Below are 16,580 nucleotides of genomic sequence, written 5' to 3'. Positions count from 1 at the left end.
GAAGAAGCTCTGAGCACTATGGGACTTAACTGCTGAGGTCATCAGTGCCCTAGAACTTAGAACTACTTAAATCTAGCTAACCTAAGGACATCACACACATCCATGTCCGAGGCAGGATTCGAGCCTGCGACCGTAGCAGCCGCGTGGCTCCGGACAGAAGCGTCTAGAACCGCTCGGCCTCTCCGCCCGGCTGATGAGCTGCACTAGCAGTGAATGCACACCTATTATTATTCATTTACCTAATACCTGGAACTGCAGACCGCCGATTATGGATGCAGTTCTCTGAATGGTTCCAACAACGACTCCATTAACACTATAATATGGTCGGATGAAGCAGTGTTCACTCGTGAGGGTGTCTTCAATATGCGCAATGTCCACCATTGGTTTGATGTTGACCCACACGTCACGCACGCCGGTGGATATCAAGTTTGCTTTGGTATCAACGTATCTTACGGAAATTTGGAAGAAAGGAGTTTGGGTTCCCACTTATTGCTTGACCGGCTGACAGCACGAAGGTATCATCCATTCCTCTCAAACTATTTGCCTCACTCTATGGAAGATGTTCCGCTTCACGTTCGTCAGAGGTTACGGTTCCAACATGATGGTGCACCTCCACACTTCGGAACTGATGTGCGACGGCGTTTACGCAGAATATTCCAGGGAAATGGCTCGGACTGGAGGTCCAGTTATTTCGCCTCGCCGGCCGGGGTGGCCGAGCGGTTCTAGGCGCTACAGTCTGGAACCGCGTGACCACTACGGCCGCAGGTTCGAATTCTGCCTCGGGCATGGATGTGTGTGATGTTCTTAGGTTAGTTAGGTCTAAGTAGTTCTAAGTTCTAGGGGACTGATCAACTCAGACGTCAAGTCCCATAGTGCGCAGAACCATTTCAACCATTTGTTTGGCCTCCGCGTTCACCTGCCTTGAAATCTCTGGATTCATTCCTATGACGACACTTGACGGAGCGCGTGTTTTCTACTACTCCGATACATGTGGGAGATATTATAGCGCGTGTTCATACTGCTCTTCTATCTGCGGATGCAGCTATGTTGCAAAGAGTCCAGACCTTTATGATCCTGCGTGTCGCGTAGTGTTTGGATGGACAGGAGGGCCGTTTTGAGTATCTGCTCTGAGGCAACTTATTATTTTATAAACGTCATGTGGTCATTAACTGTAAATTATTATTGTCACTGCTTGCTAATGTGTTACATCTGACCGGACGTAGTGCATGAGTTATTTAACTGTGCAGTCATCTTTAACACCTCGAAACTGATATTATTCCTGCAGCTATTCTGTCTTTTGACAACTCATTTGTTTCAGCTTTCTGTCTCTGACTTGTCTAACCTCCTTTTTGTCAAATTAACCGTAAAAATACACTGTACTATGTACATGGCTTAAGAAACAACAAATAGCACAGTATTATATGGCTGAATTGAACTGGCAAATAGAAACAATTGCGTCTCGATCCTGAACTGAACCCTCGACCTCCTGCGTTTTAACCCGAAATGCTATTAAAGTGTTGCCAGAATGCCAATCTGGCACGTCCATCTACTGCCGGAAATATGCGAAGGACAAAGTCTTGTGAAAGACATTTTTGTATCATCAGTATGCGAGGAATCGCGCTGCGAAGTCCCAGTGTACGAATTTTTCTTTGCCCTGTATGTAACTTACAGAGTGTAGTTTACTTGAAATCTGTAAATATTATTATACTGTCAGGCAGCTAGCGCCGCAGATAAGCGATTACTTCCTGTACTCACGTTTCTAGAATATCCACAGGAAAATCATCACGAGTTAAGGCTCTGCGTTCTGTCCATGATGGGGAAGACGGCACCACCGACAACCGTGTTATCTCCAGCCAAAGGCGTCATTGGATGCGGTATGAAGACTCGTGTGGTCAGAACAATGCACACCCGGGAGTTTCTGGCTTTCTTGATCTTGGACGCGCTACGTCTCGTTCAAGTAGCTCCTGAACTGGCATCACGACACTTAGAGCACTCAAGGAAAAGTCCCTGGGAGTACAAGGAATTAAATTCGAGTCCCGCGCATAGCAGTGAGACACTCTGATCACTAAACTAAGAAGATGGAATGTTACGACATTCAGACCGATATTTTCACTTGCAAGGAGAATAGTGGCGCACGGCAAAATATTTGGTATTTAAAATTCATCAGTCTTCTGCAAAGGTTGAACAAAAATATGAAAACATTACTTAAAAAGTATGCTTGAACATGTATGATGATGTTAGCGAAGCCTGCAGGTTGCACTGTTTCATTTGACGACTATAATCGCTTATTCAGTGTCCTCATTACGTTGCAGATGCCATCCGCGGTGAGAACAGTGTTCTGTGTAGTTGTGAGTGCTTTATCTCTGAACTAAATTTGAACGTGGATATTGTGTCGGTGCCCATATGACAGTTGCCTCTGCAACCAAGAAGCAGTGTTTGGTGTTTCAAGAGACACCATATCGAAGATTTATACCGCACACAGCGAAAGCGGGAAAACATATTCCGCGAAGTCAAACCGCGGAAGAAAGGTCTGTGTTGAGTGATGCCGTAGGACGAATGGTGACGAAAAAGAAGTGGGTGACATCTACAAAAGTCACTACAGAACTGAATGTCACATTCGCGTGACTGTCAGCACTAAAACAACACGAAAGAAGCTCCGTAAACAAGGATCTGGAATTCCGAATCAGCTCATCAGTTCAAAAATGGTACAAATGACTCTGAGCACTATGGGACTTAACTGCTGTGGTCATCAGTCCCCTAGAACTTAGAACTACCTAAACCTAACTAACCTAAGGACATCACACACATCCATGCTCGAGGCAGGATTTGAACCTGCGACCGTAGCGGTCGCGCGGTTCCAGACTATAGCGCCAAGAACCACTCGGCCAGCTCATCAGTGATGAAAATACCCATAACAGGAACACGTGGTGCCAAAGCCGTGATACCTTGACTATGGGGCAATGGAAGAATGTCACTTGATAGAATGAGGCTTGTTTTACTGTGTTCCCAACTTCAGGTTAAGTTTACGTTCCAGCAGTGAAACGTGATGGGGTTCGGTGATAATTTCTGCAGCCTTATTGTGGGGCTCCATGGGCCCCATGGTTAGTCTGTAAGATGGCACTACTGCCGTGGATTGTGTGACCCTTATGGCTGATCGGATTCTACCAATGGTAAAATGTTTGGTCCCCAATAGTGATGCTGTGTTCCAAGAGGACACGGCCCCAGTTCACACAGTCTGCACCGTACAGCATTAGATTTGTGAGCAAGATGCGTTGTCGTATCTCCTCACGCCAATACAGTCAGAAGACCCCAATATTATTAAGCCGATATGGCGTACTTTGGAGAGAAGGGAGTCTGATCACTATCCACCTCCATCGTCATTATCCTAACGTGCGAGAAAAACGGTATGATTCCCTTGAGAACGTTACGAGACCTGTATTCATCCTTTCCGAGACGACTGGAAAGCCGGCCGGCGTGGCCGAGCGGTTCTAGGAACTACAGTCTGGAACCGCGCGACCGCTGCGGTCGCAGGTTCGAATCCTGCCTCGGGCATGGGTGTTTGTGATGTCCTTAGGTTAGTTAGGTTTTAGTAGTTCTAAGTTCTAGGGGACTGATGACCTTCTGATGTTAAGTCCCATAGTGCTCAGAGCCATTTGAACCATTTGACTGATGACCACAGCAGTTAAGTCCCATAGTGCTCAGAACCATTTGAACGACTGGAAGACGTCTTCAATGAAAACACTTTTTCTTCACTGTATTAGGTATGGTAATTTGCTGCGCTTTTGTTTCCATATCATTGTCCATCCCATAAATATCTTCTACGTCAGTGAAGATAGATATTTGTGATGAACTTCAGCTTTCTTATAAAACTCTCTGCCGGCCGCTGTGGCCGAGCGGTTCTAGGCGCTCAGTCCGGAACCGCGCTGCTGCAACGGTTGCAGCTTCGAATCCTGCCTCGGGCATGGATGTGTGTGATGTCCTTAGGTTATTAGGTTTAAGTAGTTCTAAGTTCTAGGGGACTGATGACCTCAGGTGTTAAGTCCCATAGTGCTCAGAGCCATTTGAACCATAAAACTCTCTGTTTACATTCGTAACTGGCCGCTTTGTGTAATTGTAACACAGCAACAAAAGGTGTTTAACCGTTGCTGTTGCAACAGGTACAACAGAGTGACAACTGCGCCACGTCGTCTTCGTCGAAAGTGCGGCACAGGTTCTCCTTACGTGTAAGAAGCCTACGTATCTTCTCGCAGTGCGCCACGGATCTCTAAGGCGGCTGAACTCACGGTACTAGATACTCTTTTAAAGGCGTAGGAATCGGGGGTCGTCAGTGAATGTCTACGTCTAAGGACCTCATCCTTAAAAAAAAATTATATTTTAGCAGTTCATTGAATAAATTAACACCTACCTCATTCTGTTTCCATTCATACGATAGATAAAGTTATCTGAAATTGGATGAAACTTTTTGAAGCACCCAGCAATTTCAAGATTTCACGACAAATGTCTCTGGACGGACTTGGTACTAGGCAGTACCCATCTCATGGTGTGGCTTCCTTGGAACTGATACTGAACTGACACGTCTGTCCGCGCATCTGTGCAGTGTGCGGGTTCGGTTTGCGATAGTGATTACTATTTTGTCTGCGCTGGTGAGAAAGGGAGAAGGGCACCTAACCTCCCATTGCTCCGTTTTACATGAGTGTACTTTTCTGGGTCGTCAGCGGCCCTATTGCACACGATCATGACTAAATGCTTCCTCCAATAAGACTCTCGGGCCGGTTACAGACGTATTTATTGAAGTCTAAAGCAGCTGCAGGTACCGACTGGTTTCTCGGTGCATTCAATGTAGTCAGCCTTAGCTAGCGGACGACACACAGTGTACTATGTGTCTACGTACGGGTTAGCAGGGAAAGCTGAGGATGAAAGTGGTCAACTATGTTTAGTAAATTAAATTTTCGTGGTCGTTCTCTCTTTGCATGTATTAACAGCACTATCTGTTATAGCATTGTACGTTATATGAATGCGTGGTGTCTGTTCCTTCTGAAACATCCGAAAGAAAAGACACTACGCATTCATATAATTTATCCGCCTCGATGGGCGACGAACCAACCTTCTTCAGTGCGAATGCACAATTGTGTCTGACCTTATGGGAATCTTTACGTAGCGAGCATGGAGGCCATTGACAGGGTCTGCAGACAGGTGGTGCCAGGTGTGAGGGTGGGTCGGCCAAGAGGCGTGCTGAGACAGTCCGCGCAGTTGCGATAAACACTGTGTGTGGATGGCACCGAGGTTAACTCAACTTCCTACAAGCAGGAAATTCCGAGCTCTAGTCCCGGTCAGGCTCACACTTTCACACGATGCCGCTGATTGAGTATTAAGTCCTGATGTAGCTGACATCAATATTCCTTTTCCTTTCCTTATTGCCATTTCCACCTTCAATTTGCTTGTAATGTATTGTACTTATTTGACTAAATTTTTTATCTTAATATGATCACAATTGTTTTACCAATTTTAGAGCTAATACAAAAGTGGCATCTTTCCCAAGTACTGGGTCCAAGTACTGATGAAAGTTGAATTCATTTTTATCCACATAAAGTATGATACAGTACATTAATTAACTGAACAGTGCTAGATATTACTTACTGAACAATATTTAAGGCAATGATTACTGTATTGCAAATTATGAAATTCTGGATCAATGATTTTCATTGACAAAAGTCAGACAAAATTTCCTCCTTTAGAGACTGAGCAATGAAATTACCACCGTTTGTCACATTTGCAACACCTTATCCAGTCTTCTGGTGGAAGATTATCTTAGGCGTCATCAGATACTGGACACTGCACACAAGTTTCTTATTTTAAATGTTCTTACTCAGTTATGTGTTCTTTCTTACCACTGAACATCGTCATTACATGTGATCCTATTAAAACACTTTGTCTTTGCATGTTGGTTGTTTTTTTTTCAGACGTAGTCTGCCTTTAGCATTTGCTTGAAGTCGAAAAAATTCAGCACTATTTTCGCTTAATAGAAGCATTAATTTTTGAACGCCCTGTGTTTTAACTATACTCAACTCGTTGCACATTAACAGATGAATTTTCAGGGATAAACTTTAAGTGCTATAGCCATGACAGGTGTATGGCCAGTTTCGGTAAGAACAAGATCTTCGGCTTTCATCGCAACACTGCAGCAAAAATCATGCAAGTTAAGCACAAGGGGATCTTAAGGTTCAATCTCAAATTGTTTGAACCTATTACCTCTCTTAGGGATTATAGCTGTTACGAAAAATATCTATTCTCGAAAGACGACGAGGTTGTCAACTTCGCTCATACCAATTCCCCAGTTGGTTATGTTAAAAGTGTTTGAGTTTTGGAGTAGGCTTAACAAAAATCAGTCCTGAGTAATTAGTGACTGTGGAATGCACATTATCTGAGATAGTCACGTGCGGCAAACAATAACAATAAGGTTTATTAGTTGTTACAAAATATTGCACGTTGAATGTATTGAAAATTATAACATATCAGGCAAGAAACACTATTATCTGCTTATACCCTGCACACACTGACCTGGCAGTAACGGTTTCACCTTGTGAAGCGTAAGTAGCATCCGTGTGAGGATGTTGCTTCGTTGGATGGACTTCGAGTGACTAGTAATCTCACCCTGTCTGTGAACTTGACAGGTATTTCCTAAATGTGAAGAAAGGCACTTCTAAAACACTGCGCTAAGAATCACTTTTTATTGGTTTAAAAGTATCGATATACTCAACGAAGATACTCATCGCATGCAATAATGACAGGTGAGGTTGGCAGCAAGCACTGTATACAATTGCGTGCAAAACTGAAGCGTGGATGTGGCTTTCACATTATGTTTCACTACCAAGCAACATAGCTCGAAAAAACGGGGCCGTCCACAAAGCTGCTATAAGAAATTGAATATTTGAAAGAAATGCGTACTGAGATTAAAGTAAATTATACTTTTACTCGAACATAATAATTACACAAGTTACGGTGATCTATGATGGCCCCCTGAACATTATAAAAGGAGGGCCATGTTTCTCAAAAGTTTGTGTGTCAGACAGATGACCAAAGACGGCAATGCAGTGCTCTGTAACGTGCTTCCGTGCTGGCCAAAACTTTGGCAAATACTTCTTGCGATAGGACGTTCCATTCCTCCACCAGCGCTGTTGTCATCTGATGGATGATCGTTAGATGTAAATGTCGTGAGACTAGGGCCTCCCGTCAGGTAGACCATTCGCCGGGTGCAAGTCTTTCGATTTGACGCCACTTCGGCGACTTGCGTGGTCGATGGGGATGAAATGATGATGAGTAGGACAACACAACACCCAGTCCCTGAGCGAAGAAATTCTCTGACCCTGCCGGGAATCGAACCCAGGCCCTTATGATTGACATTTTGTCACGCTGACCACTTTTCTTTTTTTTTTTTTTTTCGTTTTCGTTCGTTGCCTCTGCTCGGGGCGGACGTCGTAAGACACCCGTTTTAAGTTCGTCGTTGATCGATTAACTCAGTTTTTTATTACAGAGGGTAGCTAACAAATGGCTCTGAGCACTATGGGACTCAACTGCTGAGGTCATTAGTCCCCTAGAACTTAGAACTAGTTAAACCTAACTAACCTAAGGACATCACACACATCCATGCCCGAGGCAGGATTCGAACCTGCGACCGTAGCGGTCTCGCGGTTCCAGACTGCAGCACCAGAACCGCGCGGCCACTTCGGCCGGCAGAGGGTAGCTAACCCTCTGAACGAACACGCTGAGCTACCATGCCGGCGGCCACTCAGCTACCGGGGCCGGACGGATGATCGTTGGCATGTGGATATGCTACGGTACGTTCCCCATCGCATCCCACACGTGTTGGAGGGAACGGGTGGTCCAGTCTTTCGCCTTATATCCTCCGCTGTTCGATGAAGTTGTACACTGTCATCCATTAAAATGAAGTGACAGCTGAATGCACTCCTGCAGAGACGCTCATGGGGAAGGAGTATAGTGAAATTACTATGAAATGAATCCTTAGCTGCTTGCAGGCGTTGATATACGTCAACGGAGACAGATGAAAATGTGTGCCCTGACCGAGACTTAAACCAGGGATCTCCTGCTTACATGGCAGACGCTCTATCCATCTGAGCCACCGAGGACGCAGAGGATAGTGCGACTGCAGGGATTTATCTCTGACATGCCTCCCGCGAAACCCCACATTCTCAACATATTGTCCCATACTACATTCGTAGTGCCCCCGCCCATTATACCTATTACTCGCGATGCGTTGCCGTTTCCCGTAATAGTTCGGGCACTGTTCGTACATCCTCACAGAAGAAGAAGATGGTCAAGTGGCCTGTGAGCCTTAACTATATATATACTAAGATGGCATCTGCTCTTTCGGACATTATGCCTCCCCAAATCATGACAGCTGGACCGCCAAAGCGATCCTGGGTTTGTACTCTCACTTGGCGGCATATGATGATACGTCCAGAATCACTACTCAGACCGAATGTACTCTCATCGGAAAACAACATGCGATCCCCCTCCCCACTGATCGAGTTTTGACGACCCTGACACCATTGGAGACGGTGCCGCCTTCGTGTGAGTATCAAAGCAACACTACGCACTGGTCGTTGTGCCAAGAGACCACCCCGATGCAGTTGCCGCACCACTGTGGAACGCGAGATATCGTGCCTTATAGTCTTGTTAAATGTTAATGCAATTACATCTGCTGTTTGACGTGGATTCCTTCTGGACTCCCTGCCAGATGCACAACGTAGCGGTCATCTGCTGGCGTAATTGACCGTGATCGACCGCCTCCCCTCCCTCATGCAGCAGAACCTGCGGTTCGAAACGCTTCCCATGAATGTGTAACACTGCTGTGAACAATACCGAACTCTTGGGCTACAATTGTACAATTGCTACACTTCGTCCTCCTCTCAGGTTTCCAACGGCTCTCGCTCGTATGAAGTCACCCTCCTGTTGTCCCCGGGCTATATTGTAACGAAGAACACCACTACAGTGCACCGCAACAGCTCACTGTTTTGGCACCCTGTCCTTTCCCCGTTCGTTCAGCTTCCTCGTGTTGAGGGTCCAACCCCGTTTGGCGGGATATTTACTCTGTGCTCATGTCACGTGTACGCGAGTTGCCTCTGGCAACATCTTCCCGCACTTTCATCCATTTCCAACGAGTAGTTAATATGTTAGGCTACCACAGGGTGAAAAGTATTTAAACCGACAAACTGTGGGAGGTTGTAGGAGACATCAAAACAAATATTTTTCCCTAAAGTTATTTTTTCCTATGAGGAGAATTTAAACCGGTAGAGGAAGATTTCTCTGTGCGGCAAATTAATTAAACCAACAAACACTTTTCCATTTTTTTATGACCAAGAGACAACAAGTAGGTAGCAGATACGGCCCAATTAAAAAGTCCCCAACAACACCGACCCACATATTAACGAAGAACCGCACTTGGTGAGCGCTAGTAACTCCGGCATGTGGATTACCCTCACTCCAAACATGCGAATTGTACATGTTGAACACTCCATCACCCCCGAACGTTGCTTCATCGGTAAACAACACAGAGGATGGAAATGTAGGACGTATTTCACACTGTTCCAGATACCACTGCGAAAACTGTGCTCTGGGTGGATAATCAACTGGTTCCAGGTTGTGGACACGCTGTAAGTGAAATGGACGTAACAATTGCTCTCGAAGGACTGTTTTTACATTCGTCTGATTCGTCCCCATGTTACGTGCAATTTCACGAGTACTGATTGAAGGATCCCGCTCCACATGCTGCGATACAGCTTCCTGAACTTGCAGCGTTCTTACCATGCGTCGGCGTCCCTGTCCCGGTACTCTGCAAAATGACCCGGTCTCATGGTCGCAGCAGCAAAGGTCATATGATGCGGGATAAGGCGATTAGGATATTGTTGTTGATAAACCCGCTGTGTAGCTCGTCCGTTGTGGTGCGCTACGTAGTACGCACCATCCATATCAGTGTACTCACTCCAGGTGTATCGCTCCATTAGCAAACAGAGACAATGCACTACTACACTGGTGGACAGCAGTTGCCTACAACTGAAGAGCGTAGTAGCCCTCTAACAACTGAAGATCATAATACCACCTCTAACAACTGAAGAGCGTAATACGGCTACCACAGGTTTAAATAATCCTCATAGGAAAAAATGACATTCGGTAAAAATATTTGTTTTGATGTCTCCTACAACCTCCCAGAATTTGTCGGTTTAAATACTTTTCACCCTGTGTATCTGTCTCTTGGTTAGGTTTTGCAGATCTTTGTATATATGAATAGGGTCGAATTTCATGGACCGTCTTGCGAGTACTTTCGAGACAGCTGCTGTCGTCAGTGCTGTCAGTGTTACAGCGCGGCTGGTGGCCGCCGCTGTTGCAGAGAACGCGTCGCGGTGGTGCCACGCGAACGGCACGTGGGACGGCTACAGCAACTACTCGCTGTGCCGCGACCTCAGCCAGCTGCCGGCCGCGGACCGCGTCGAGGTGGCGACGGCGCTCTACTACGCCGGTTACACGCTGTCGCTCGTCGCCCTCTCCGTCGCCGTCTGCATCTTCCTCTACTTCAAGTAAGTCGCTCACTGCCGTCTGCACAGTGACAAACAGTCCGTACAGGGTTACGCTTTAGTACCCCCCGGATTTCAGAAGGCAGCTGCACAACTGGCCATTAAAATTGCTACACCAAGAGGAAATGCAGATGATAAACGGGTATTAATTGGACAAATATATTATACTAGAACTGACATGTGATTACATTTTCACGCAATTTGAGTGCATAGATCCTGAGAAATCAGTACCCAGAACAACCACCTCTGGCCGTAATAACGGCCATCATACGCCTGGGCATTGAGTCAAACAGAGCTTGGATGGCGTCTACACGTACAGCTGCCCATGCAGCTTCAACACGATACCACACTTCATCAAGAGTAGTGACTGGCGTATTGTGACGAGCTAGTTGCTCGGCCACCATTGACCAGACATTTCCAATTGGTGAGAGATCTGGAGAATGTGCTGGTCAGGGCAGCAGTCGAACGTTTTCTGTATTGAGAAAGGCCAGTACGGGACCTTCAACATGCGGTCGTGCATTATCCTGCTGAAATTCAGAGTTTCGCAGAGATCGAATGAAGGGTAGAGCTATGGGTCGTAAAACATCTGAAATGTAACGTCCACTGTTCAAAGAGCCGTCATTGCGAACAAGAGGTGACCGAGAAGTGTAACCAATGGCACCCCATACCATCACGCCGGGTGATACGCCAGTATGGCTATGACGAATACACGCTTCCAATGTGCGTTCACTGCGATGTCCCCAAACACGCATGCGACCATCATGATGCTGTAAACAGAACCTGGATTCATCCGAAAAAATGACGTTTTGCCATTCGTGCACACAGGTTCGTCGTTGAGTACACCATCGCAGGGGCTCCTCTCTGTGATGCAGCGTGAAGGGTAACTGCAGCCATGGTATCCGAGCTGATAGTCCATGCTGCTGCAAACGTCCTCAAACTGTTCGTGCAGATGGTTGTTGTCTTGCAAACGTCCCCATCTGTTGACTCAGGGATCGAGATGTGGCTGCACGATCCACTACAGCCATGCGGACAAGATGCCTGTCAACTCGACTGCTAGTGATACGAGGCGTAGGGATCCAGAACGCCGTTCCGTATTATCCCTCTGAACCCACCGATTCCATATTGTGCTAACAGTGATTGGTTCTCGACCAACGCGAGCAGCGATGTCGTGATACGATAAACCGCAATCGCGATAGGCTACAATCCGACCTTTATCTAAGTCGGAAACGTGATGGTACGCACTTCTCCACCTTACACGAGACATCACAACAACGTTTCACCAGGAAACGCCGGTCAACTGCTGTTTGTGTATGAGAAATCGGTTGGATACTTTCCTCATGTCAGCACGTTGTAGGTCTCACCACAGGCGCCAACCTTGGTGTGAATGCTCTGAAACGCTAATAATTTGCATATCACAGTATCTTCTTCCTGTCGGTTAAATTTCGCGTTTGTAGCACGTCATCTTCGTGGTGTAGCAATTTTAATGGCCAGTAGTGTACATGAGAATTACACGACGTATAGAAAATAAACAAAAAGTTGTGGATGGAGCATCTGTCCAGGTTCGGATTAGTAATACGCACCGTGACGAAGCTGCATAAGCCATCCAGCAAACAGAGTTCCAAAGTGGGCACCTACGGCGCCAGTGATTTCCATGCACACACTGAGTTTTGCGAATCAGTAACGGTGCACATACAGAGAGCCTGTAATGGAGGTAAAACTTGGAGAGACACTCTACCCACCACAATGTTTCTATTTTCTGCATGTCTTGTTTTTGGCGCACGATGATCTTCTGGAAGCCTAGAGATACGTATCACCCTGTACGGAAAGGTGTACCCACTGGGTATTTGTAAAATTCTTCTGAAACATAAGCGGCAGGTGGAAGATGTTTTGAAGATCACGACCCGAGTCTGAATGTACGCATTAGAGGAAAGTGCTGTTGGCAAATGGGTCATCGGTGTACCCCTTACCCACCCACTGTAACCTTAACCTAGCGAGTATAGCATAACCAGCAATACAGAAAACTAAGACTTTATTTTCATCTCTAATTCATTCCAGAGATCACAGGTTTCGGTATTCCATCAAGCCATTATCAGGCCCTCTGTAGTTATGTAGGAGCTGTACCAGTCGAAATGTCGTGCAAAAATGCACAAGTATCCACACCACCATATGTTGTACAGCTACACACTCGTAAACAATCTGAGTCCAAACTTCCTGCCAGATTAAAACTGTGTGCCGGACCGAGACTCGAACTCGGGACCTTTGCCTTTCGCGGGCAAGTTCTCTAACACTCAGCTACCCAAGCACGACTCACGCCCCGCTCTCACAGCTTTACTTTTGCCAGTACCTCGCCTCCTACCTTCCAAACTTTACAGAAGCTCTCCTGCGAACCTTGCAGAACTAGCACTTCTGAAAAAAAGAATATTACGGAGACGTGGCTTAGTCACAGCCTAAGGGATGCTTCTAGAATGAAATTTTCACTCTATATTGCCAAACTTTATCGTCCATATAGTGCCCGAAATAGAAGCAGGACGAAATTTTGCGAGAAACATTTTTGTATTGCCAGTAAGTGAGGTATCGCACTGTCCACTGCCCGAATTTTTCTGCAAAATCGGACACCAGGTATGGTGTAAATTGTGATTAAAACTGTGGAAGGCGACTGCCGAGTTAGTACCAGGCAGTTGGCCCGCCAGTAGAGGGTAAGCCAGACGACCGTATGGAAATTCTCCAGACAACTGTTATGAAGCAGCTGAATGGGTTGAAAATAAATAAATCGCCAGGTCCTGATGGGGTTCCAATCCGGATTTACAGAGAGCACTCTACTGCACTGGCTCCTTACTTACCTTGCATTTATCACGAACCTCTTGCCCAACGTAAATTCCCGAGCGACTGGAAAAAAACCGCAGCTGACGCCTGTATATAAGAAGGGTAGAAGGACGGATCCTCAAAATTACAGGCCAATATCCTTAACATCGGTTTACTGCTGGATTCTCGAACATATTCTTATTCGAATATAATAAATTTCCTTGAGACAGAGAAGTTGCTGTCCATGCATCAGCACGGCTTTAGAAAGCATCGCTCCTGCGAAACGCAACTCGCCCTTTTTTAACATGATATCTTGGGAACCATGAATTAAGGGTGTCAGATGGATCTCATATTCTTTGACTTCCGGAAAGCGTTTGATTCGGTGCCCCACTGTAGACTGCTAACTAAGGTACGAGCACATGGGATTGGTTCCCAAATATGTGAGTGGCTCGAAGACTTCTTAAGTAATAGAACCCAGTACGTTGTCCTTGATGGTGAGTGTTCATCGCAGGTGGGGGTATCATCTGGAGTGCCCCAGGGAAGTGTGGTAGGTCCCCTGTTGTTTTCTATCTAAATAAATGATCTTTTGGATTGGATGGATAGCAATGTGCGGTTGTTTGCTGATGATGCTGTGGTGTACGGGAAGGTGTCGTCGTTGAATGACTGTAGGAGGATACAAGATGACTTGGACAGGATTTGTGGTTGGTGTAAGGAATGGCAGCTAACTATAAATATAGATAAATGTAAATTAATGCAGATGAATAAGAAAAAGAATCCCGTAATGTTTGAATACTCCATTAGTAGTGTAGCGCTTGACACAGTCACGTCGATTAAATATTTGTACGTAACGTTGCAGAGCGATATGAAGTGGGACAAGCATGCAATGGCAGTTGTGGGGAAGGCGGATAATCGTCTTCGGTTCACTGGTAGAATTTTGGGAAGATGTGGTTCATCTGTAAAGGAGACCGCTTATAAAATACTAACACGACCTATTCTTGAGTACAACTCGAGCGTTTGGGATCCTTATCAGGTCGGATTGAGGGAGGATATAGAAGCAATTCAGAGTCGGGCTGCTAGATTTGTTACTGGTAGGTTTGATCATCACGCGAGTGTTACGGAAATGCTTCAGGTACTCGGGTGGGAGTATCTAGAGGAAAGGAGGCGTTCTTTTCGTGAATCGCTATTGAGGAAATTTAGAGAACCAACATTTGAGGCTGACTGCAGTACAATTTTACTGCCGCCAACTTACATTTCGCGGAAAGATCACAGAGATATGATAAGAGACATTAGGGCTCGTACAGAGGCATATAGGCAGTCATTTTTCCCTCGTTCTGTTTGGGAGTGGAACAGGGAGAGAAGATGCCAGTTGTGGTACGAGGTACCCTCCGCCACACACCGTATGGTGGATTGCGGAGTATGTATGTACATGTAGATGTACTACCCTTATCAGTTAAAGCTTGCGCCGGGCTTACTAGCGATGGATTTTCCACATCGGGAGCAGTTTTGTCACTGGTTTCTTCACCAGGCAATCACAACTCCGGGATTTGTGTTCAAAAATGTGTGTGAAATCTTATGGGACTTAACTGCTACGGTCATCAGTCCCTAAGCTTACACACTACTTAACCTAAAGCATCCTAAGGGCAAACACACACACCCGTGCCCGAAGGAGGACTCCAATCCCCGTCGGGACCAGCCGCACAGTGCATGACTGCAGCGCCTTAAACTGCTCGGTTAATCCCGCGCGGCTCGGGATTTGTGTCATCCATCCGACTCACAGATGTGGCAACCCTTACACAGATCGGTATCTTCAACTTTCATAACAGTCATCTGTGGTATAGTATGCAGAGCCCCCATGGTATGGTGACAGCGAATCAATAGCATCGGTGCAGTCGGAATGTGTGGGCCGGGTTAACTGGCGACCGTATTTTGGGACAGGTCTACCTTCCACGTCACCTAACAGGCAGGAACTACGCCGATCTGGCGGGTGAACTTTGCCCCCCAGCTGGACCATTTGAAGGATGATGTGGCTGCTACGTGAAGGTGCTCCAGCCCACTTTGCCGTTAACTTCCGGACACATCTCAATCGTGTCTTCCCTGTTCGACGGATCAAAAGAGTGCGTACAGTTGCAGTTGCGTGGCCTGCTCGTTCGCCAGATTTCAACCCTTGTGATTTCTGGTAATGAGACCATCTCAAAAGTGTCATACATGCAGAGCCCATTTCAGATGTGAAGGCGCTGGAGCAGAGCATTCATATTGCCTTTGACACTGTTCAAATGTTCAAATGTGTGTGAATTTGTAAGGGACCAAATTGCTTAGGTCATTGGTCCCTAGACTTACACACTACTTAAACTAACTTAAAGTAACTTATGATAAGAACAACACGCACACCCATGCCCGAGGGTTTGAAACTTTTTTAATGCAGCCTGGCCGATGTGAATGTGTAAGATAGAACATGCTACGGAGCGTGCACGCATGTGTTGAGGCACATGGAAACCATTTTGAACACATACTGTAACTGTGACTGCATGGTAGAGCGCGTAACAGACCACACTCTCTGTGAAATGTATGACTGAATAAATGGTCTCTAGACTGGAAACCATATATTTTCGGACGTAAGTTCATTAGTCCTTTCTTGTTCCGTATCCTCTCATCGATCAATCCCTAGAGTTTTTACAAGATGGAAAAAATCACAGTGTATGTATGGGCAGCACGTATTGTTTCTTACGCAATCAGTTACATGAAAAATCACAAAAAGAATGGCGGTATTTGCATCGCAATACGTCAATTACACCCAGAGAAATTGTAAGGAGATGTTGACGCTTGAATTAGATGACACGCGCCGCTACTGAACACCTCAAATGCAAACGCTAACCCCATGTTGGTCATGATCACGATGAAGTTGACGTACGTAATCTCACTTTCACTGCTGTCAGGAGAGCCGAAAGTAACAGTATGGTTTACTGCCACAAACACTGAAATGTGAAGATCATGCTTGCGTCTCGGTAAGTGCAATAGCGCCGCGTTTATTTCAAGTGCAGACTTCGCTTTGCAATTTCTTGCGATGTAACTGACGTATTGTGCGCTGACTTATTGCGATGCAACAACTGCCATTCTTTTTGTCATTTTTCATGTTATTGACTGCGTAAGAAATAATACGGCATGCCCAGTAAAAAAAAAAAAAAAAAAAAA

General features: G+C 45.9%; 1 protein-coding gene across 1 annotated transcript in view; it reads left to right on the top strand.

Moving 5' to 3' along the window:
- Positions 1 to 16,580, top strand: part of LOC124788862 (diuretic hormone receptor-like) — a 317,583-nt gene that overhangs the window by 99,149 nt on the left and 201,854 nt on the right. The window contains exon 2 of the mRNA XM_047256145.1: positions 10,406 to 10,592. Coding sequence (XP_047112101.1) covers positions 10,406 to 10,592 — 187 coding nt within the window. The remainder of the gene's footprint in view (positions 1 to 10,405; positions 10,593 to 16,580) is intronic.

The sequence above is a fragment of the Schistocerca piceifrons genome, chromosome 3 (genome assembly GCF_021461385.2).
Source record: "Schistocerca piceifrons isolate TAMUIC-IGC-003096 chromosome 3, iqSchPice1.1, whole genome shotgun sequence".
NCBI lineage: Eukaryota > Metazoa > Arthropoda > Insecta > Orthoptera > Acrididae > Schistocerca > Schistocerca piceifrons.
Note: the sequence above shows the minus strand (reverse complement) of the source record. Positions and strands in the feature narration are given on the sequence as shown.